Raw genomic sequence first — 24,005 nt, 5'->3', positions numbered from 1 at the left:
GTAGAATTTACAGTACATTTTAAGCACAAACTCAATACAAAGACTTAACTGTGAGTGGACGACCCAATTAAGCATTACACTTGTTTACAACAGGGTCCACATTGTTCAATTCATCAAAACATTTAGAGACATACAAATAGACACTTCTATGTAGCTAAGGAACAGAACAGGAATTCATCATATAGGAAGCAAAAAGGGAAAAGATACATATACAGTGAGGGGAAATGGGGTGGGGGGGGGGGGGATTCAGATTTTACAGAGGCAAGTTTCGAATTGCAGCCATCCGTAGGTGCCCTTTGAGAGCGGTTTTGAAGGAGTCAAGGGATTCACATGTCTTAATGACTGTTGGTAGGGCGTTCCACATTTTGGTGGCATAGGAGCGAAAATAATTTAGTCCCTTGTTTGTGCCGAATCTGGGTTGTACATGGTTTGTTGCACTCCCTCTGGTGTTGTGGGTGTGGACTTCGTTTACATTAAGGAAGTATTTAGACAGGTACATATGGTATCTTGGTGGTGTATCGAATCTTGTGGACCAGACCCATTGCAAGATGCTGTACTCTGTCGTCGACCCTAAGCCATCCCAGCCTGTCAAAGTGGGCAGGGGTGAGGTGGGTTCGGGGGGTGAGGCCAAGTAGGAGCCTGACCAGTTTGTTTTGGGAGGTCTGGAGCCTTGTTTTAAGGGCCTTTGAGGTGCTGTGGTACCAAGAGGTGGATGCATAGTCAAAGAAACCTTGTACGAGGGTTCCTGTTAAGGTCTTCAAGGTGTTTTTTGCTGACCAGTGAGGAGATCCTGTAAAGGAACCTTGTTCTGGTGGCCAGACGTCCGGTTTCACGCCGGACAGTCCGGTTTTAGACCCACCTGTCCTCCTCCCAACTCAACCTCTGGCCGGACACATAATTGTCCGGTTTTGTGTGATATACAGTGCTTGTGTCATAACTGTCATTTACGTCGTCTCTGTATTAAAAGCTCCGCAGGGCTGCTCAGCTCCGCAGCGAGCCGGCCACACTCCCACTGTCTTAAAAAGAGAGAGGAGACGTTGCCATGTCTGCTTAATTATAAGCGACTTTGGCCTTGTTTTATAAAATAGTCTACTAAGCCTAGTTTCATAGACATGGTTGCTTGTTTCTCTTCCAAAACCTGTCAACACTGCCAGTGGGATGGTCTGTTTGTTTTTTGTGGAATGTGTGTTCTCACAATCACTTTAGTATAGTTAATGCAGGGATAAATAAACCAAATATGCCAAAATGAAAAACTACATTTAATGAGCAATATGGCTCGACATCAGAAAGAAAGGGAGGCTAAAGCACTGTGAACATAGGCTACTGGCTTCATTCTATGTCCCACACCGATGACCATAAGACTGTATAAAAAAACCCACAAGAAAGAGATTCAACATAAAACATATCTAAACATGAAATAAAATAAATTGATTATAAAAGGAATGACCTTTGTGGTACCCCATCATTTAAAAAGGTTAATTGAATTAGCAAATATATGTTCTCTGTGGACATACTGCTGGAGATGATGGTGGTGAAAATCAGGTGCGTGCAATAGTAGTAGTAATAATAATAATAATTATAATAATATCTGGAATTTTATAGCGCTTTTCTAAACACTGTGTGTGTCTGTTTGGGGGGGGGGGGGGAGGCTGGGGAGCGAGCCCCGCAAAAGTGTCCTCCTTTCTGAGGTCTTGCAGGTGGCCACCCTAGTTGGTGGCCATCTTATCACCGGAAAGATTGGCCTCCAGGATGGAACCTAGGTAGGTAATTTGATCTTTTCGTGTGATAATATTGTCACCCACTCTAACCAAGAAGCCATCTGCCTTGCTGAGATTACTATTTGATCCGAAGAGGATGGATTCAGTTTTTCCCAGGTGTAAGGATAGTTTGTTATCAGCGAGCCAGGTGCAGATTCTACCGAGTTCAGAGCTGAGGGTCTTTTCAACCTGCAGTTTGTTCCTGTCCGAGACCAGCAGTGCTGAGTCATCTGCGAACAGGAACAAGTTGCAGTCACAAGCTGAAGTCATGTCGTTAACATATATTAGGAACAGTAAAGGTATGCTTCCTTGTGGGACGCCACAGCTCACTGGGAGGGGGAGGGGACAGTGTTCCGTTCACCTCCACCATCTGTTCTCTCCCCTCCAGGTAGGATTGCATCCAGCTCACTGATGTGCTATCAAAACCAATAGCTTTAAGCTTGTTAACCAGTATGGAGTGGTTCACGGTGTCAAAAGCCTTTTGGAGGTCCAGCATGACAATGCCGCAGTATTTTCCAGCGTCCACCTCGTGTTTGATGTGGTCGCTCAAATAGAGAAGGCATGTGTCAGTGGAGTGGGATGTTCTGAAACCAGATTGGAACTCGTACAGCAATTTATTAGTGGCAAGATACTTTTCAACCTGTTCATAGTCTATTTTTTCCATCACTTTCGAGATGGAGCTTAGAATAGAAACAAATACATCAGCTTAGAAGAGAAACAAATACATCTTCAATACAACAAATAAATGTTCAGAATCTACAGCTTGGTAAGGTGCAGATAACCAACACACCAACATAGCCAACGCACAATTTATGCGTTAAATTAATTAATCTACAGCTTAATATGGCTACTGCCATCGGTTAATGTCAGTTTTATTTGCCGATACCGTTATGTGGAAATATCACCCGATTCCAATATGTTGCCGATACATCGGTGCATCCCTAACTAATTATGCACCAACGATTTCCCATCAGTGGGAGATTTTAATGTACAGTAAGCAACAGTGGTTTTATGTACAGTAATGGCTCGTACACACTGCACAATATTTGCTCCCATTATGCTGTCGGGGACCCTTTTTGGCGCTCACAGACAAACCTCCCGATCTGACGCAAGATCGCCAAGGTTTTGCTCACTATGTGTGAAAGGCTCTGTGAGAAGATATAGTGCCCATAAAAGTGCTCGCCGACGCCGATGATAATATATATAACCTTTATTCCTTGGGTCTAACTAACATTCGTTCCAAACTGCTCCTCCTGTTCGATCGATCCGAGGTTAAGAATTGACTCGATGTGCAATATTTGATCAAGAGTTTATTCATCTTCTGGGCATGGCAAACTGTGGAAACATTTTAAACAACTGCAAACCGAGGACCGTGCTTGGATATTCTTCAGGATATATGAGGCAGTGACAGCAGGTACTGCTGTAAGGAATAATATTGTCTGAGTAACCCTTCCAGTTACATAAGCCAGCTCACAGCACAGGGAATACACTCTACTGGATCATTATTATTATTATAGCACGGAAGCAATGCACTGCCCTCTATCTGACATACCTGCTGAGGACAGCATTCACAGAGAGAGAGAGAGACACACAGACAGACAGACAGACAGACAGACAGACAGACAGACAGACCGACAGAATTACAGTATAGGGAAATGGTGTGAAAAAGGTTTCACACAAATGAAAGCTGAGAATTAAAGCGTACAGCAGTTGATTTCAAGCAGCTCGTTTTCCTAACAAACCGATGCGAATCGAAGGCTTCCAGTTCAAAGCCTGCATGTACAGTAACTGAGACACCATCTTTCACTATTTCACTGAGACACCGGAGACCTCTTTCACCATTTCACTCCAGGCTTCAGCGGGAAGTGAAGAGTTGGAGCACCTCACACAGGAATGTCCTCGACTCGTAATGTTTGTGACTTCAGAAGCTTCTGTTTCACCATTTGGATAGTTTGAGGCTGCTTAGACTGTGGTATGAGCTCGTCTACATACAGTACGTTGAGCAGTGAGGCTCAGTGTGATATTTGACACTGCGTTTAGAACACAAGATTCGTTACAGCAGATCGTATGGCTTGACTGCAGAATTCTTGCAGAGAAGACAGACAAGCAAGCCTAAAGTGGTTGAAAATGTGTCAAGCCCGGGCGGGGTGCCTGGTGCTAAGCTAGTTAGTGGCCACATGTTCCAGGTTCCAGAGGTGGGAGGAAACCCCGGGTTCGAATGCCACTCCTGCGGGGGTGGAACAAGTAGAAAGTCCCATTCCACGAGTTTTCAAATGTATACAAGCAGATCTACAAGCTACAATGATGTATACAATGCGTTGCGATGTGACGAAAAAAAAGAAGATTTGTCCCAACCCGACCCTTTGGTGTGGTTTGGGCTTAAGGTAAGAACAGAAAACAACAATAATAACACAAGAATAAACAACAAATCACAGCAACAATCACCCTACATAATCTTTCTGAACTGAGTGGTGCTGTACTGTATTTGTACCACTGTACTGTGCTCGTACTGTACTAAAAACTCATTTTCCCTGTACTGGTGATACACACAAAAAAAAAAGTCTATACCCTAAATAAACAGACATACATAGAGACACACATTGCTGTTTCTTGGAGTGGCAACAAAAAAGAACATTGTAAATCCATCACCCCCCCTCCCCCCCCCCCTCTCTCTCTCTCACCTCCCACTGGTGACCTCAGCATGCTACCTCAGCACTGCAGTGAAACTGGAAGCTGCAGCGACAGAGAGAACTTATCTAATCGCACGAGAACGCTGGCTGGACGCTTCCTTTCCTTTACAGTCCTCTAGTACAGTGGTTTTCAACCAAGGTCCATTATTTCTTTGGCATTTGAGCCACGGACCACCATTTGATGACATTAAGCCTCTCAGACTCAAAATATTTAGTTGTCATTGGATAAGATTTTGTCCACAATTCCCTGCTGTATTGATGTTGGTACAATTAGGAGAGATAACAGCCAACCATTGATCAAAATAACAATTCTTCTACATTCTCTAATTGTGTAGACTTCTTGTAAATTAAGTAATGCAGACGTTTACCAAATCTTGAGAGCGTGAAATGAAACCAAATGGACCCTTAAAGGGTCAATTTGTTTTCATTTTAAGCTCTCAAGAGTTAAAGATCTATAAAGGGTCCATTTGGTTACCAACTCTCCATCATTTAGCTGGGGACCACCAGGACCCCCCTCAAGGACCACTGGTGGTCCCAGGACCACTGGTTGAAAACCACTGCTCTAGAATGCTGGCTGGAAGCTTTCCTTTCCTTCTACAGTCCTCCAAGGATTTTATTAGCTAGGAAAACCTCTTTCTTGTTCACCCCAGTCCCTTCCCTCCCTCCCTCCCTCCCTCTTCCACCCTCAGCCAATTTCCTCTTTTCAACAGTACATACCTATAGTGTGTCTCTTCAAGCTTTCTGCAGACCAGACACGGTCCAGGGCTCATTTTGCTCTCGCTGCCTCTCTGGCGTGAAATAGTGAGTGCATAAGGCATTTACAAATGTTAAAATAGTGAGTGCATAAGGCATTTACAAATGTTAAAATAGTGAGTGCATAAAGCATTTGCTTAAAATAGTGAGTGCATAAGGCATTTACAAATGTTAAAATAGTGAAAATAATATGGCTCTTGCAGTTGATTCTGTTGTATGTGATCAAGCCCTTAAATGACTAGGCTTTTATTTTGTTTACGATCCATCATCCCTATTCTATACTCCCTAGGGTTGAGGAAAGGTCTGTTCCCATTAACCGCCCCCATGTTGAGGTGGGGGTAGGTCCCAACCCCCTCCCCGATCCCGTCAGGCTCATTAGGGTCACACAGGGCAGCTGAGTGAAGCGTGCATTAATGAGACAAATAGTCCTGTAGTTTTTTTTTTTTTCAACCACTCATTTCCTTTCAGTGCCGCTGTGCAACACATGGAACCAACCCCCTCTCCTCGTGCAACAAACTGCACTGCCTACTTTTGTGTGTGTCTGTGTGTGATTTTCGTGCCGGCATGTTTTCGGCCACCTCAGTAGACCTTTCCAGGCAAAAACTACAAATTGACGTCATTTCGCAAGTCCTCCGTCTGCCATTTTAAATCCGGAAGTAAGAGCGCAACCTGTCCGTAGCTCAATCGGTTCTCTAACTAGCTAGCGAGAACAAACATGCTAACCGTAGTTCTGCACCAGCCCTTTTATTTATGTTTTTTTGTGGCTTTCTCCTTTATTTTATATTTTTTATGAAGGGACAGCCAGTAGGCTGACAGGAAATGGGGAGAGAGATGGGGGGGAAGACATGCAGTAAAGGCCTGGACCACTGAGCCATGGCCCAGGCCTGCGCCAGCCTTTTAGTGGCATCCTAAGTTCATAATTTTGCTCATGTTACCAAATCTGAGGGTCAATTCCGAAATAAACCCTGCTAAAGATCGCGGCCAGTATGGGATTCTATGGAGCACGGATTATCATTATTGTCGTCGGGGCCCGTATACGGGAGGTGTAAGTACAGTATGAGTATGACTGTTACATGTAAATGTTGGATTAAGAGTGTGGAGTTTTATTAACCGTGTTTGGACATGTATGGCTCAAAGTGTGTATTAACAGCCTTAATGATGGTGGGGAACCAGTCAGTAGTGCAGGCATTTTAAGAAATTACCTCAAACTAATTGCAACAGAAACACCTTCAACTGTTTTTGTTTCGTAAATATGTTAGTAATAACAACAAACAACATATCAAAAGTCCTAAGACATCCCAGTGGTGGAACCTATTGAAACATTTTAAAATAGGTGATGGTGGTACAGTACCATTAACAACCTATATATAAGGCAACACTTTAACATTTTCATTCTGCTTTGAGTAGTATGTGACGTGATTCTGAATCCATTGCAAGCATTCGTTTCGCACGAAAAACACTCCTTCAGCTAAAAAAACAGCCATAGCCGTCACCACAAAATGAAATGGGAGGGGGCCAGAGGGGCCCTCCACAGGATCAGGTCCCCCGCTGCTGGTCACCTCTGCCAGGGGCCACGGGCTGACCCCCACGCTGATCACACTCAAAAGATAGTGGTTCTGCAGGGTTAACGACCTCGTCACTGACGTCCCCTTGTAAAAATGCCATTGTTATCTTTGCTGTTGTGCTACGACGTTGGGACTACTTCTGCAAATGCTAAGATACCGTCATATCCTGTCAGTTTATCATTATGGGTGGCTGCCGGCAGCTTGCCAGACTGAAGCGGCAACATCTTACTTCTTATATTTTTTGTCCCACGATTTTGTAACCCATTTTTCACCCCTGTGTCAATCATCCTGTGATGTGATCCTGGGCTCTACACACCCTCCGCCAACCTAGGGAGAGCAACGGACTTAACTCATGCTTCCTTCATGCTTGAGTGTCCAAGTTGCTCCTTTACACCTGAAAGGGGGGAGTTTCCCTGGTTGGACGTAGCGCGTGGAAGGAACACGTTATTCCAACCAGTTCCTTTCCCCTCCATCAGGCGTCCCGGCTGGCCAGGGGGAGGCAGTTTAGAGACCAGGATCACTGCATGTTTTTGTGAGGGTACCTACCCTAGGGGACACGGGGAGAACATGCAAACTCCACACAGAAAGGCCCTTTCGCCAAGGCCAGGAAACACGCCGCCAGCACCCACAGCGCCCCGAGCGGGAATCGAACCCAGGACCTTCTAACTGTGAGGCGACAGCACTACCAACTGTGCCACCGTGCCCCCGGGAAGCGGCAACATCTTGAGTGGAATTAAGAGTATCAATTTTTCAACATTTTCAACACGCTGAGATGCTGACGTAAATATAGGAGTGAAAAACATCATAGCTGGGTGTTGCCAGGAGCAGTAATGAAGTTACTTACTGTAAGTGTTTTAACATCAAACAAGTCCCATGATTAATACCCGTCAAATCAGCTTTGCAACTATGCATACCATTCACAAGTTCAACACAGAAATACCTATTAGATTATTATTTTTTAACATTTGTAACAAAAATAAAAGCAAGCACACGATGCATGAATAAAAACCAGTCACCAGAGGAATACACGGACAGATAACAGCCAAGACGGATTCATTGTAGTGTTTTAAAAGCAGGGAATTTAACAGATGACTGCTAACCTTTTAGCCTCAGTTTATTAGCATAGCCAGGAGGCTCCTGGCTGAAGATTTACAGCCTGTACTCTTGATCACCAAGAGGTGAAAGTGTGCACTCTGGATCATAAGAGGTGAAAGTGTGCATTCTGCTGTGCAGTGTGCTCATTTGTGCAAACGCTCGCGGGCGACTAGACCTGGATAACTTTAAAGTCCCTTATATAATTTAGTCGACTTGAAACTATCACAAAAACAATTCGTCTACAGCAGGGGTTCTCAACATTTTTGGTTGGGGACCCCCGGAAATGCTTTGGCCAGATATAACCATTAAGGAAAGTTTATGCATACACTATGTGTACTATGTAAACTCTTAATTTCCATTTTCTAGCCATTCAGTTGCAAAGATTTGGACGAAAACTATCGTAAATAAAAAAGAAGCTATGGTGACTTAAACTAAAACTAAACTAAATGTTAGTGGAGAAGAGATCCAGTAGAACTAGTTTGAAATCAGTTTTTTACAACGCCACAAAGGCCCGCCAAAATATTTTTTTGTCAACTAAATCAACTGTAGACTAAAACATGACTAAAATGCTGTTTTGTTTTGCTTTTATTATCTTTTCCGCTCTGTAAAGCACTTTGAGCTACATTTATGTATGAAAGGTGCTATATAAATAAAGTTTATTATTATTATTATTATTATTAAAATAGGGTGACCATATTCTGAATTCCCCAAAAGAGGACACATGCGCGCGGCGTGCATTTGTCATGCATGTGCGTGCATGTGTCCTGGGTGCGCGAAAATAATTGGGGGTCGTGGTTCTGTTTAAATTGAAAATTCAGATGTCAAAATAATCTATAACAAAAACCTTATGCTCCAAAATGTCTTACAGGTCTGTATATCTGAGAGTGTAGCCTAGACTACAAAGGAACCAAATGGACCCTTTTATAACTTTAAACTCTGAGACTGTAGAAATGGAATCAAATGAGACTCTAAGACATTTGGTTTTATTTGTACACTCTCAGAGTTATGGGGGTCCTTGAAATTAAAAGGTTGGAGAACCACTGATTTAAAGTACTTCTGTATGCAATGTCTTAATCATATCTTATGCTTTGCTCGGTTGTACAAAATAATATTCTGTCAATTTAATTTGCAGAAGAGCTCACCTCGCGTACAGCTGTCGGCTTTGTAGTGTTGTGTTACTGTTGACATGGGCTTGCAGGTCAGAACTTATTATTAGGCTATAATTTGCGGACACAAGTTCCAGCTTGGCAGACAATACAATCTACTTCTCATTAGTCATTAGTCACGACTAAGAAAACAGTAGCCTACTTTTTCTGCATTTCAATGGTGAAGTGGCATTTCATTCATTCAAGAGGAGAGCTCATTTCAGTGCTGCCACAGAGCAGCACGTGTCTGCTTTCAATGCTTTGATCTGCAGGTCATGAGGAGCAGGGGAGAGTTGAGTTATGAAAATACACATTCCGGGGTTCGGGCTGGAAGTCCACCTCTCAGAGTGTTATTCTAAACGAAACAATGAACGTGGATTGTAACTACATGAGTGTTGCCCATACAGATAAGCACCCCCCCCCCCCCGGACAGCCCGGACAGAGGGGGGGTTAAGAGGATGTATAGTCAGCCTAACTATATTATGACTCAAAAGACTATGAATAAATAAAATAAAAAGATTGCTGTCAAAATCAACACTGGTCCCTTACAAAAACTGCTGTCTCATTTCTATAACAACCCAGAGTATTTTACATCACCAACATGGACGGTACAGACAGGTTTGTCAAAGCCACAATCAGTCAAACCCTTGTTGACATGCACATAGCCATGATATATTATGACCGCCACTAATCCGGGCTTTCCAATTCCTCCGGGCATTTCATTACCTCTCAAGACCATGTACATCAGAATGTAGTTGTCAGCCAGTAAGCAATAATTCTATTTCAAAATGTGTCTTGACCCCCCTTTCCCTGAACAGTGCCCACTGTTACGAGGAATGACTTGAGTGGCATGGTAAGGAAAAATGTGACAATTGTGGCCCGGGGGAATTGGGGAATGAAAATGACAGGAAGCGGGGGAGAGAAGGAAGAGAAAGCAGAGCATGTATGAATTACTCCTCTCAAAATGGCTTCAATTACAATTTACAATTCAGGCATTCTCTTAACCCATTTTGACCTGAGATCAGATTAAAAAAATGTCTTCTACAAAAATAGCAGACCTACAAGCTCATATGAGCTTGTAGAACTGCTATTTTTCAATAGCTAAAGCATAACATGATGCTAACACCAAAAGGGGTTTCCGCCCAAAATGGGTTAATCCAGAGCGATTTACAGTAAGCAAGAGGGTAGAAATACTAGGATCACAAGAAAAACTAAGAACCTAACATCCGTCTAACAGTAGAATATCTGTACAATGAAACTATGATTATACACTATAGAGTGCTATGTTTACATAACATGCTATTAAGTTACATAATTTGAGCCTTTGCATTACCCCTGTAAGGTCATCGAGGCTAGGGAAAGTGCTACGGCAAGTGCTACGGGCTAATATGGATTCTGAAGAGGTGGGTTTTCAGACTACGGCGGAGGATTGGGAGTTCATTCCATAGTTTGAGGCAGATATTGAGGAAGATTTTTGTAGCTACTACATCAATAAATCAAAGCAACATACTACTTTGGGTACTTAGAGAAGCTCTGCTAGGTAGTGGCTACTGTGCTTACGGATGTTATATGTCTGTCCTTGTTATTGTGCTGTATGTCCTTTTACTGGCAGAGCTGTGTGACGTTATTTGCCTCTTCTCTTGGCCAGTTCAAACTTGTAAAAGATACTTTATTATTACATGTTAAGGGGAAGACGGTGGTTTGTGCGTGTCTGTTTGAGGGGGAGTGCTGGAACCCATGGGTCTGTGGTGCTGCTGGTGAGGGGTTGATGCTGGCATGGGGCTGGTGAGGGGGTGGGCTGGCATGGGACTGGTATGGGGCTGGTGAGGGGTTGATGCTGGCATGGGGCTGGTGAGGGGGTGGGCTGGCATGGGACTGGTATGGGGCTGGTGAGGGGTTGATGCTGGCATGGGGCTGGTGAGGGGGTGGGCTGGCATGGGACTGGTATGGGGCTGGTGAGGGGGTGGGCTGGCATGGGGCTGCAGTGTGGTGAGGGGGTGGGCTGGCATGGGGCTGCAGTGTGGTGAGGGGGTGGGCTGGCATGGGGCTGCAGTGTTTTAGCCAAAGGGCCCCCTGCCTCTGCGCTCCCTGTTGCCCAGAGCAGGAGCCAAGGCTGTCTGGGCAGCGCTTCAAGAGCAGTACACTTCTCCTCCGGCACTTCAGAAATGACATCTGAAGGCATCAGCATGATGACCCTAGCAAGGGTTGGCCCTCCGTTACAGATAGTGATGTCTCTTTTACATCAGCTATTTGAAATATTTTTAAAAAAAGTTAAAATTTTAAATAAATAAAAAATAAACTAAAACATGGCAAAGAAGTTTAGGGATATGGGTCAAGGCAGCGCGCAAGATAGGGCCCTTAGGGCCATATTTTCACACGTGCCTTATCCCTAAACTTCTTTGCCTTTTTCGCATAAAAATAAAAAACATTTTCAATTGTTCAAATACACTGACACGAAAACGCGAGATAAATTGAGATTTGCTCTCGTTCACTGCAATGCAATTTGCGGCATTTCCAAAACAATATTGCGCAGAGTAGCGATTATCAAACGTATTTGCAATGCCATACGTTGAAAGATCTGTTGCCCGTGGACAAGGCACGCTACCTCCGCAAGTTAGATATTATCGGCATAGATGTTTGTCCGTATGTGATTAAGGATTGGAAAAAGTTGCATTGGCAGCCATAGAAAATTCTGCCCAGGGTAAAAAACCGGATGTGACGTTTTTGGGCGTTCCTGTCTTGTTTCGTGTCAGTGTATAGATGATCTACATACAATCTCACAACGTATCCATGTAGACTGTAGACCGTCTAGTTGAACTATTTTAAAATGTTTTTCAAAATAGTAAAAGGGGTAAGGCACTGATGAAAATAAAGCCCTTAGTCTTTTGAACACAGAATTTAGTTTTAGTCCTATTTAGTCACCTGAAATTGTTTAGTCTTAGTCTAGTCTTAGTCGAGTAAATATCTAAATCTTAAGACTTTTAGTCTCAGGCCCGGACTACACTGGGGATGGAATTGGGACAAAAACATGCCAGCCCACCAGGTTGGTGGCTTGCATGGTTTCCTCCGCCATCGGTGTGTGAATGGGTGAATGTAGGCTACTGCACCATCTATGTAAAGCGCCTTGGATAAAGGCGCTATATAAATATACCATTTACCAGTATGTTGCTTTAAAGTGCACTGCTATTTGTCTAATGTAAAAAAGAAAAAAAAAGCTTTTACTCTGTAACCAAGTTATGCACGATCAATGATTAATCTCTCCGTATCAGCCGACATGAAATGGCAGTGTCTGCTATGCCTGGGGCTAAAGGGTTGACTTCATGACATGGGTGTGTCCAGGGTGGCGGGGACACAACGGGTTGACTACATGACATGGGTGTGCCCGCCCTTGGCCCAAAGGGTTGACTACATAACATGGGTGTGCCCGCCTGGGGCCAAAGGGTTGACTACATGACATGGGTGTGCCCGCCTGGGGCCAAAGGGTTGACTACATGACATGGGTGTGCCCGGGGTGGCGGGGGCCCAACGGGTTGACTTCTGGGATGGCATTTTGTCAGATGAAACGTTGTTGTCGTTTCATCCCGCTCTCTCTCTCCCGAGTCCTCCTGAGTCAAGTGAGCTGCAGAGACTATTACTCAGAGACTGCACACGCACGCGCACGCACGCACACGCACACGCGCACACACACACACACACACACACACACACACACACACACACACACACACACACAGTGCGCCTAAACAGCTCAGCGTGAGACGTGTCATGCAGAGAGGTGTTTGGGGGTCTGCTCGACATCATTGTTAATCAGCCACTTTCTGTTGTATCGTTTATTGTCAGTCTTCTTCTCCCGAGTGTAAAGTTCTTCGCCTAACATTTCCTCATTTTGGTTTTCATTTGTTTGATCCATTCTACCACAATGAAGAGATTCTCTACAGCTCACTTAAAGCGACGTGCATATGTAGGAACAAACTGGGACTACTCTCTCCGATTAAAGGTTATAGCCACATGGCTTCTTCCAGGATCATGTCACGGCTGTGTGTGCTGTCTAATAATGTAATGCTTCCCAGACTTTTTAGAAATTAGATATGACCCACATCCACACATAGGTCCCGTCCCACTGTTTGGGAACCAGTGGTCTAATAATGTACTATGCTAGATATAATGCTATGGAGGCTCTATAATATAATGTAATACTATAATATAGAATGTAATAATATAATAAGGTCGCGAATACAGGTGGCCAAAATGAGGTTTCTTTGACGGGTGGCTGGCATCTCCCTTAGAGATATATAGGGTGAGAAGAGTAGAGTCGCTGCTTCTTCGCCTGGAAAAGAGTCAGCTTAGGTGTTTCGGGCATCTGGTTAGGATGCCTCTCGGGTGTCTCCCTAGGCAGTTCCTCGAGGCAGATCCCACTGGGAGGAGACCCTGAGGCAGACCAAGGCGCAGTTGGAGGAAACGCATCGACTCACTGGCCTTGGAACGTCTCAGGATCCCCCAGGAGGAAGTCACTAATGTTGCTCTGGAGAGGGAAGTCTGGAGCTCTCTGGTGGAGCTGTTGCCCCTGCGACCCGACTACGGATAAGCGGTTGAAGATGGATGGATAATGCTATGGAGGCTCTAGATCAGGAGTCTCTTGAGTCAAATAATCTTAAAAGGAGAGAAGAGTATAGGCTATGGAGAGAGGGCTGTTAATGCACATCTAAAAACCCACAATTACACATCCAGAGAAAATTCATGAAAGGCCTGCTTTCTTATTCAATTACAGAGACATCTCTCTGTCGCTTAGCAAGACACCAAACTACACAACAATGGTAGACTTTCTGAACAATGAACTGGTGGCGCAGCTGAAGTATCTTCAAATTGTGTATAGCCAAGTAAAACAAAGGCAGTCGTCTGAGGGGAGATTGTCTAGGAGGCCTCTAGACATCTCAACACACACAGACAGTGAAGGATGGACTTTCTAAATACCTAATACTTAATAATAAATGAGAAAAAGAGGTTGCACATCAGCAATGGTTTTCGGTGGAGTGCTAAACCCAAATCCAGTAGCCTATACATAAAAAAATAGTAATTAAAAAAATTCTAAAAATTAAATAAATGGCGGACAAAGTATACGCCATTTCTTTATTGGCACACACCAAAAAGGAACGCGGTTCGGCTAGGCAGCCTTCATCAGAGCATCCACTTATGTCCACATCATTTATCTCGACTTTTCTTCCCATGTGAATTTTGGTGAGAGGCGGGTCACTCTATGGGAGGCACACCATCACAACACTGCCGCAAGCTGGCATGGAGCCATGTTTGTGTCACCAACACAAGCGGCCTTGTGTGTATACAACCCGTCACCCAAAACATTCAGGCCACCGTCTCCAAGCTTCGCTCGGAAACAGAGTCAAGGGGCGACATTCTGGCGTGATGGAGGAGGGTCTGAGGTGAGTCAGAAACACCCGAAAGAAAGAAAGAAATACTGCAATGAAGAAATACATTGCAGCCAATAGTAAAATTTGGCCAACATTTTCTAGTAAAAGTACAAAAGTATTGCGATTATCAAACTGTACTACTACCAAAAGTAAAAAGTACTCATTAAAAAAAGCTTGTAATAGTCTATTTTCAAATAGCAGCTTTGTGTTGTCGTTGCAGAGAGCAGATATCTCTCTCTCTGTGCAGCGAAACAAACCGATTCTGTGTAAACCGTCTGTGTACCGTACGCCTGAGTGGAAAGCAAATCAAGGCCATCTAAATACCTATCTGCAGACTATTCTAGTGGTGCAACATTAAGCAGGCTGTGTCAACCCAAACTCTGTCAATTCCTGGAGCAGCTTGGGGCAAATCCAATTTTGTTTCAACTGCAGCTGACTTCACGAGAATGTGCAAGTCTTGCTGATGGAGGGAGGAGAAGAAAAATCACTACATTCTTGACACCTTCACACAGCTATCCTTTATTTGTCTGAATAAAAGACAGCTGAACAGAAAAACAGAACTATCCCTTGTGTATCCCTCAATGCTTCCATTCACACTGATGTGGGTCTGACGTGTGAGAGACTCAACCATAAAACAGTGGTTCCCAAACCTTTTAACCGTGACCCAAAAGACCCAGAGTTTGCCGTCTCCCCATGCAGGACCCAAACTAGTGAAAATAGCAGATCTACAAGCACACAACGCGTCGCTTCGGCTATTTTCACTAAAAATGTGTTTTCCAATTCATGAAATTTCTTAGATTTTTCATTCTTCATGAAATTACTGGAAAAAATAATCATTGAATTCGTTTTCAATTCATGTTTTTTTTGGGGGGGGTGGGGGTGTTTTTTTATTTAAGAAAATCACACCCGTGTGAAGTGAGGGGCGCTCTTATCATCATACATCATCTCATTCTGGCGAATCGCAATTTGTGTCTTCACTTTTCTGCCCTCACTTTTTATCCTTAATATGTACTTTTCTCAGCCAATCAAATCATCGCTATGGGGTGATCAGCCAATCAACTAGTCGATATTATTCACACAGACACACAAAGCTGGGCATAGGAGAGCTTGTAGATCTGCGATTTTTGAAAAAGATGTGGCGCAAATCTTTGAATAGTGTATATATTCTTTCACAGTTAACGTTTTTAACTCAAATATTTGATTCTGGGGGGTGGGGGGGTGGTCAAACACAGATAATTCTGTGGGTACTTGACATGTGGGTCTGTGGGTCTTGTGGGTTTGAGCACCAGCAGTGCACCACCGATACGTTTTCTTCAGGAATTGGAAGACATTTTGTAGAATCTGGTCTCAGGTCTCAATGGGGTTCAGAGCTATAAAGGTGACACACAGAGACACTCACCGTCCTCGGTCTCCTGCCACACGATGCCCTGCAGGTTGACGGAGGTTCCGGGCTCGCACGGCCCGAGGCACTCGGGCTCCGTGGCCAGAGCCACGTCGCACGTGTTCACCGCCACGGAGCGCGTGCGCACCATGATCTGCTCGCACGGTGACGCAATCTCACTGCCGCCGCTGCTGCTGCCGCTGCCCCCGGTGGCCGGGAGGTGGAGGGGGGGCGGAGGCGGGGGAGGAGGGGCGCCGGGCGTCGAGACCGGAGATTCCATCTGGTGAGAGAGAGAGAGAATATTCAATATTTATTTGTGCATCGTTTTATCTTCATTGTTCTGTTCCAGTCTTGCTTTGGCAATGTAAACGGTAAACGTATGTTGAGAGAGAGAGAGAGAGAGAGAGAGAGAGAGAGAGAGAGAGAGAGAGAGAGAGAGAGAGAGAGTATACAGTTTACTACCAGGCACTTCAGAACCACCACATGAACACACGCTGTCATATATCTCATTATTTATTCGCCGTTTGTGCCACGGACCACCATGACATTTAGCCTCTCAGCCCCAAGATATTTTTGAAATTGTTGGATAAGATTTTGTCGACATTTCCGTGCTGTATTGACGTAGCTACAATAGATGACAGGCAAACATCAACATAACAATTTTGTGTAGACCTCTTGTCTACACAAGAGGTCTCGAGAGTTAAAGATCTATAAGGGTCCATTTGGCTACCAAGTACCAACTCTCCATAATTTAGATCTCGAGAGTTAAAGATCTATAAGGGTCCATTTGGCTACCAAGTACCAACTCTCCATCATTTAGCTGGTGACTACCTGGAAACCCCTCAAGGACTACTGGTGGTCCCCGGACCACTGGTTGAACACAACTGTTTTATATTGATTCAGTTTGAGATCGTGCTGTACTACCGTCTATCAGTGTCTCCGTGTTAAGGAGATAAACTGTTTTGGTCCCTTCAGTAAAAAAAGAATCCCCCTCGTTGACTTGAACGAGGGGGAAACAGTGCAAAAGCAGTGTTAAAAGCAGACACTGAGGGAGACATTCTAGAACAGCGGTGGCTGTTTAAAAGCAGACCTTCGCCTGGCCGTGGTCAAGCTGTGCTTCAGTAGTGGAGAGTCATGTTTCTGCCCTCGACCTTTCACTAAGACCTGATTAGTATCAGCCTGGCCGGAGGTCGAGACACACTGAACTCCCTCTTCAAACAGACAAAGTCCTGCAGTGTTCCTGACACCCTCTCCTCTCCTCTCCTCTCCTCTCCTCTCCTCTCCTCTCCTCTCCTCTCCTCTCCTCTCCACCCCACCCCACCCCACCCACAGGGCTGAGCTCTCTGACACCACATCATCTCATGGACTGATTACTCATTAATTCCCTCAATTAAGGACTAAGTTGTGGCGAGGAAGCAGAGCTGCCGCGGGCCAGTAATTGATTCCACCTGTGTGTGTGTGTGTGTGTGTGTGTGTGTGTGTGTGTGTGTGTGTGTGTGTGTGTGTGTGTGTAAGGGGCACGGTGACAGCTATATGAGGAGACAGTGGGGCTGACAGCCTACACTATGTGCTAAACTAAGAGACGAGAAAATATTTATTGTCTGTAGTTGCTGAACATTACTACAGTACATTGGCTTTAAACAGGCAACATCAAATGCTTGACTTGATTTAGTCATAGTCTTTTGTGTAAAATGTCCTTTAGTTTTAGTCATATTTTAGTCATCTGAAATGTGTTACTTTTAATCTAGTTTTAGTCAACTAAATATCCTACTAAGACTTTAGTGGACTAAATACAGTTGGTTTTGTCGGCTAAATCGTATTTTAGCGGGCCGTGCCGGCATATAATATATAATATAATAATGCCTGATTTTACACTTGCATGTTGAAAATATCAGATCTACAAGCTCTCAACGTGTTGCATACTATAAACATAGCTTTTTTAAAATATCATTAGAACCAGCACTCAGGGAATAAACTTGGACTCAAGCTGATATTTAGACATTCGATTAGTCACACCAGTAGACTGACGAGGTCTACTGCTGTGACAAAACACACAGAATCTCCACATCCTTTCCATGATTGCAAACCGAGTGCCCTGAAGACCAACCACTTCCACTATAGTTCCACTATTAGTTCAAAATCTTAATGTTATTGGAATAAGCCATTGTGTGGTTTATTGAAATGTGAGAGGAGCTCAAAGGACAGTCTCATCATGCTCTTGTGGGCCAGAACAAATTTGTGGTGGCATGGCACTGCCGGCAGTGAGCTTGGTCTTAATGACACCGTAATCAAAGCATGTCACTTCCTGATGCGTGACAACGCGGTGCGGCGCAGCTGGCCATGCAGTGTGGCGGCTTGACTGAACGAGACGGGACAGGTAATCACCCTGAGCTGTCTCTCTCTCTCCGAGAGAGGAGAGCACACCATGAACCCTGCTGTCCTACAACCGTACTACTGTCAACGCTCTCTCTGAGAGAGGAGAGCACACCATGAACCCTGCTGTCCTACAACCGTACTACTGTCTGAGAGAGGAGAGCACACCATGAACCCTGCTGTCCTACAACCGTACTACTGTCAACGCTCTCTCTGAGAGGAGAGCACACCATGAACCCTGCTGTCCTACAACCGTACTACTGTCAACGCTCTCTCTGAGAGAGGAGAGCACACCATGAACCCTGCTGTCCTACAACCGTACTACTGTCTGAGAGAGGAGAGCACGCCATGAACCCTGCTGTCCTACAACCGTACTACTGTCAACGCTCTCTCTGAGAGAGGAGAGCACGCCATGAACCCTGCTGTCCTACAACCGTACTACTGTCAACGCTCTCTCTGAGAGAGGAGAGCACGCCATGAACCCTGCTGTCCTACAACCGTACTACTGTCAACGCTCTCTCTGAGAGAGGAGAGCACGCCATGAACCCTGCTGTCCTACAACCGTACTACTGTCAACGCTCTCTCTGAGAGAGGAGAGCACGCCATGAACCCTGCTGTCCTACAACCGTACTACTGTCAACGCTCTCTCTGAGAGAGGAGAGCACGCCATGAACCCTGCTGTCCTACAACCGTACTACTGTCAACGCTCTCTCTGAGAGAGGAGAGCACGCCATGAACCCTGCTGTCCTACAACCGTACTACTGTTGAACAACGTACTGGATGGAGACTAGACCACACTATGAACCCCACTACTGTCCTACAACCCTACTACACTATACTGTGGAACAACGTACTTAATGGAGTCTAGACCAGGGGTTCTCAACGTTTTTGGCTGGGGACCGGCGGACATGCCCCCTCCCCACCCCAATATAAAATGACCGCTACAATATCCTTAATAATAGCGGAAATACATCATAAATAAATACTGAAACCAGATATAATCATTAAGGAAAGTTTACGCATGCACTATGTGTACTATGTAAACTCTTAATTTCCATTTTCCAGCCATTCAGTTGCAAAAAGATATATATATTTTTGGGGGGACCCCAAATTAATTTGGGTCGCGACCCACAGGTTGAGAAACCCTGGACTAGACCACACAATGAACTCTACTACAACCGTACTACTGTGGCACACCGTACTGTATGGAGACTAGACCACACAATGAACCCTACTACTGTCCTACAACCGTACTACCTTGGCACACCGTACTGTAAGAGACAGGACATGCAGGTAATCACCCTGAGCTGTCAACGCTCTCTCTGCTCCTGCATGGAGACACATAGAGACGCAGTGTGGGCCGGGGTGCATGGGCTGGTTAGACATACTAACAGTCAGTTTGGGTCAGGGTGCATGGGCTGGTTAGACATACTAACAGTCAGTGTGGGCCGGGGTGCATGTGCTGGTTAGACATACTAACAGTCAGTTTGGGTCAGGGTGCATGTGCTGGTTAGATATACTAACAGTCCCACAGGCATTAGTCCGACAACAACTCGCACAACTAACTCGTGGCCGGTTAATCCAAGGCTCCCTACATGCGTGGCAGGTTCAAACTAACCTGAGGCTCCCGACATGCGTGGCAGGTTAAAACTAACCTGAGGATCCCGACATGCGTGGATGGTTAAAACTAACCCGTGGCTTTCGACATGCGTGGCGGGCTACAACTATCCTGTGGTCGGGTTAAAACTAACTTGTGGCTCCCGACATGTGCGGCAGGTAAAAACTAACCCATGGCTTCCTGTGAGGTTAGGTTTAGGTTTAGGGCTAGGGTGTCGGGACTAATGCCTGTCGGACTGTTTAGTTAGTACGTCGGACCAAACACATGCACCTGTGTGGGCTGCGGACAAGACCACACAATGAGCCCTACTACTGTATGGAGACTAGACCACACAATGAGCCCTGTAGCAACTCATAATGTAATAACTGCTCATGATGTAATAAGGGCTCAAAAAGGCTCATAATGTAATAAGTTAAATGTAATAAAAACTCATAATGTAATAATCAGCTCATAATGTAATAAAATCATGAGCGCATAACATAATAACAGATTTTTCTATAAAAGACGTGTTACGGTATGAGTTGCTACAATAGGCAGCTCATAATGTAGTAAAAGTAATAATGGCCCATATTGGTGAGAAAAGTCTTACACTGTCATTGTTATTACCTCTGTTGACAAATGTAGACTTTCATATGGCCCATATAGTCTTACACTGTCATTGTTTTTACCTCTGTTGACAAATGTAGACTTTCATATGGCCCATATAGTCTTACACTGTCATTGTTTTTACCTCTGTTGACAAATGTAGACTTTCATATGGCCCATATAGTCTTACACTGTCATTGTTATTACCTCTGTTGACAAATGTAGACTCCCATATGGCCCATATAGTCTTACACTGTCATTACCTCTGTTGACAAATGTAGACTTTCATATGGCCCATATAGTCTTACACTGTCATTGTTATTACCTCTGTTGACAAATGTAGACTTTCATATGGCCCATATAGTCTTACACTGTCATTGTTATTACCTCTGTTTAAAAAAATGTAGACTTCCATATGGCCCATATAGTCTTACATTGTCATTGTTATTACCTCTGTTGACAAATGTAGACTTTCATATGGCCCATATAGTCTTACACTGTCATTTGTATTACGTCTATTGACAAATGTAGACTTTCATATGGCCCATATAGTCTTACACTGTCATTTGTATTACCTCTGTTGACAAATGTAGACTTTCATATGGCCAATATAGTCTTACACTGTCATTGTTATTACCTCTGTTGACAAATGTAGACTTCCATATGGCCCATATAGTCTTACACTGTCATTACCTCTGTTGACAAATGTAGACTTTCATATGGCCCATAGTCTTACACTGTCATTTGTATTACCTCGGTTGACAAATGTAGACTTTCATATGGCCCATATAGTCTTACACTGTCATTGTTATTACCTCTGTTGACAAATGTAGACTTTCATATGGCCCATAGTCTTACACTGTCATTACCTCTGTTCAAAAAAATGTAGACTTCCATATGGCCCATATAGTCTTACACTGTCATTGTTATTACCTCTGTTGACAAATGTAGACTTTCATATGGCCCATATAGTCTTACACTGTCATTTGTATTACGTCTGTTGACAAATGTAGACTTTCATATGGCCCATATAGTCTTACACTGTCATTTGTATTACGTCTGTTGACAAATGTAGACTTTTATATGGCCCATATAGTCTTACACTGTCATTGTTATTACCTCTGTTGACAAATGTAGACTTTCATATCGTCACCTTATTAAACTAATTAAACTAAAAATATGAAAAGATATGACTATTAACATACAAATAAAGGTGTATGTCAATCATGTAACATGTAAGGATAAAATGACTTGGGCCAATATCTGAACATGCCATTTTAACTTAGGCAATTATAAACGTTATTTAGGCCAAATTACTTCTGCAGTAAGTGACTTAGGCAAAATGTTTTATTCCAATTATTTGTTGTTTAAAATAATATCAGAGAACAAAGACATTTGACACTGAAGGGGACTGAATGGGAGTGAATTTGGAGTGAATGGGACTGAATGAGAGGTACTGTTACTATGGGACTGAATGGGAGTGAATGGGAGTGAATGGTACTGAATGGGAGTGAATGGGAGGTACTGTTACTATGGGACTGATACTATGGGACTGAATGGGAGTGAATGGGAGGTACTGTTACTATGGGACTGATACTATGGGAGTGAATGGGACTGAATGGGAGTGGCAGTCCCATAGTAACAGTACCTCCCATTCAGTCACATTCCCTCCCATTCAGTCCCATTCACTCCCATAGTATCAGTCTCATAGTAACAATACCTCCCATTCACTCCAGAACTACTCTGCCAGGGCTGGGAGGTACACTTCTGGCACATGGAGGGACTAGGCTCTGTGGGTTGTCTCCTGGCCGGGCCGGGCCCCTCCTACTCTCTCACCAGGTCCACTCCTGCTCTCACCAGGAGTAGAGCGAGGACCTGTGCGTTGCACCAGAGTCCCAGCACCAGACAGTTCATTCAGGAGTGGTGGGCAATGGTTCCGCAGGGTCATGGTGCTGCGGTTCCGCTTGCTGCTTGCATGGCCCTCCCAAAGGCCTCACCGAGGGTTGTTGGACTTCATCCTCACAGAGGACACAGGCTGGGGCGCTAAACCATACTGCTCACCCGGGTGCCGTCTACATTCCAGCTGTCACCCGTCTCTCCGGTGGTCACCAGACTATACCTGGTTGTCACATAGTCTATTCCTATGAGTCACTATATAAATAGAAGAACTATAACTAAAAAACATCGCATGGATGCACCTGGGACGTATCCTCAGTGATGTATCCTGAGGTCAACGGTGTTTCGGGTCTCTCAACATCATACCCATCATTTAGGCGACCCAGCCGGGAGTGATCAAGTCCCGACTTACGTCCCAGTAGCTACCCTCAATCAGTCCCACTAGGGAAAAACCAGGGGCACACAATCTGTTGGAACTACTCCAGAACTACTCTGCCAAGGCTGGGAGGTACACTTCTGGCACATGGAGGGACTAGGCTCTGTGGGTTGTCTCCTGGCCGGGTACTGTTACCCATAGTAACAGTACCTCCCTTTCACTCCCATTCAGTCCCATTCAGTCCTATTCACTCCCATCGTATCAGTCCCATAGTAACAGTACCTCCCTTTCACTCCAATTCAGTCCCATTCTATCAGTCCCATAGTAACAGTACCTCCCATTCAGTCCCATTCACTCCCATTCTATTAGTCCCATAGTAACAGTACCTCCCTTTCACTCCCATTCAGTCCCATTCACTCCCATAGTACCAGTCCCATAGTAACAGTACCTCCCTTTCACTCCCATTCAGTCACATTATATCAGTCCCATAGTAATAGTACCTCCCATTCACTCCCATTCAGTCCCATGCACTCCCATAGTATCAGTCCCATAGTAACAGTACCTCCCTTTCACTCCCATTCAGTCCCATTCACTCCCATAGTATCAGTCCCATAGTAACAGTACCTCCCTTTCACTCCCATTCAGTCCCATTCTATCAGTCCCATAGTAACAGTACCTCCCATTCACTCCCATTCAGTCCCATGCACTCCCATAGTATCAGTCCCATAGTAACAGTACCTCCCTTTCTCTCCCATTCAGTCCCATTCACTCCCATTCTATCAGTCCCATAGTAACAGTACCTCCCATTCAGTCCCATTCACTCCCATTTTGAAAGGTGTGTTAAAATGGCCTAAGTCACATTTTATTATGACTTATAAGGGTGTAACAGGAAGGCCTTTTACATTAGGGCTCGGGCGATTTTACCAGAGGTGGCCAGCATCACCAGGTGGTGATTTAGGCCAAAACATATTTTTGGCAAAAAATGACTTAGGCAATTAGTTTAATAAGGTGACGATATGAAAGTCTACATTTGTCAACAGAGGTAATAACAATGACAGTGTAAGACTATATGGGCCATATGGAAGTCTACATTTGTCAACAGAGGTAATAACAATGACGGTGTAAGACTATGTGGGCCATATGAAAGTCTACATTTGTCAACAGAGGTAATAACAATGACGGTGTAAGACTATATGGGCCATATAAAAGTCTACATTTGTCAATATAGGTAATAACAATGACAGTGTAAGACTATATGGGCCATATGGAAGTCTACATTTGTCAACAGAGGTAATAACAATGACAGTGTAAGACTATATGGGCCATATGAAAGTCTACATTTGTCAAC

The 24,005-nt window shown here is 44.4% G+C and overlaps 2 protein-coding genes across 6 annotated transcripts in view; one reads left to right on the top strand and one right to left on the bottom strand.

Moving 5' to 3' along the window:
- The window catches only part of LOC310876471 (cytochrome c oxidase subunit 5A, mitochondrial-like), a 217,592-nt gene that overhangs the window by 20,220 nt on the left and 173,367 nt on the right, over positions 1–24,005 (top strand). The window lies entirely within an intron of this gene.
- Positions 1–24,005, bottom strand: part of LOC310876436 (zinc finger protein 609-like) — a 128,728-nt gene that overhangs the window by 25,635 nt on the left and 79,088 nt on the right. For all 5 annotated transcript variants that reach the window (XM_083789972.1, XM_083789975.1, XM_083789974.1 and 2 more), the window contains one exon: positions 15,828–16,089. In XM_083789972.1, the coding sequence (XP_083646098.1) occupies positions 15,828–16,089 (262 nt within the window). The remainder of the gene's footprint in view (positions 1–15,827; positions 16,090–24,005) is intronic.

Source organism: Protomyctophum parallelum, assembly GCF_964188405.1.
Source record: "Protomyctophum parallelum genome assembly, chromosome: 2".
Taxonomy (NCBI): Eukaryota; Metazoa; Chordata; class Actinopteri; order Myctophiformes; family Myctophidae; genus Protomyctophum; species Protomyctophum parallelum.
The sequence above is the reverse complement of the archived record's forward strand: the minus strand, read 5'-3'. Positions and strand labels throughout refer to the sequence as shown.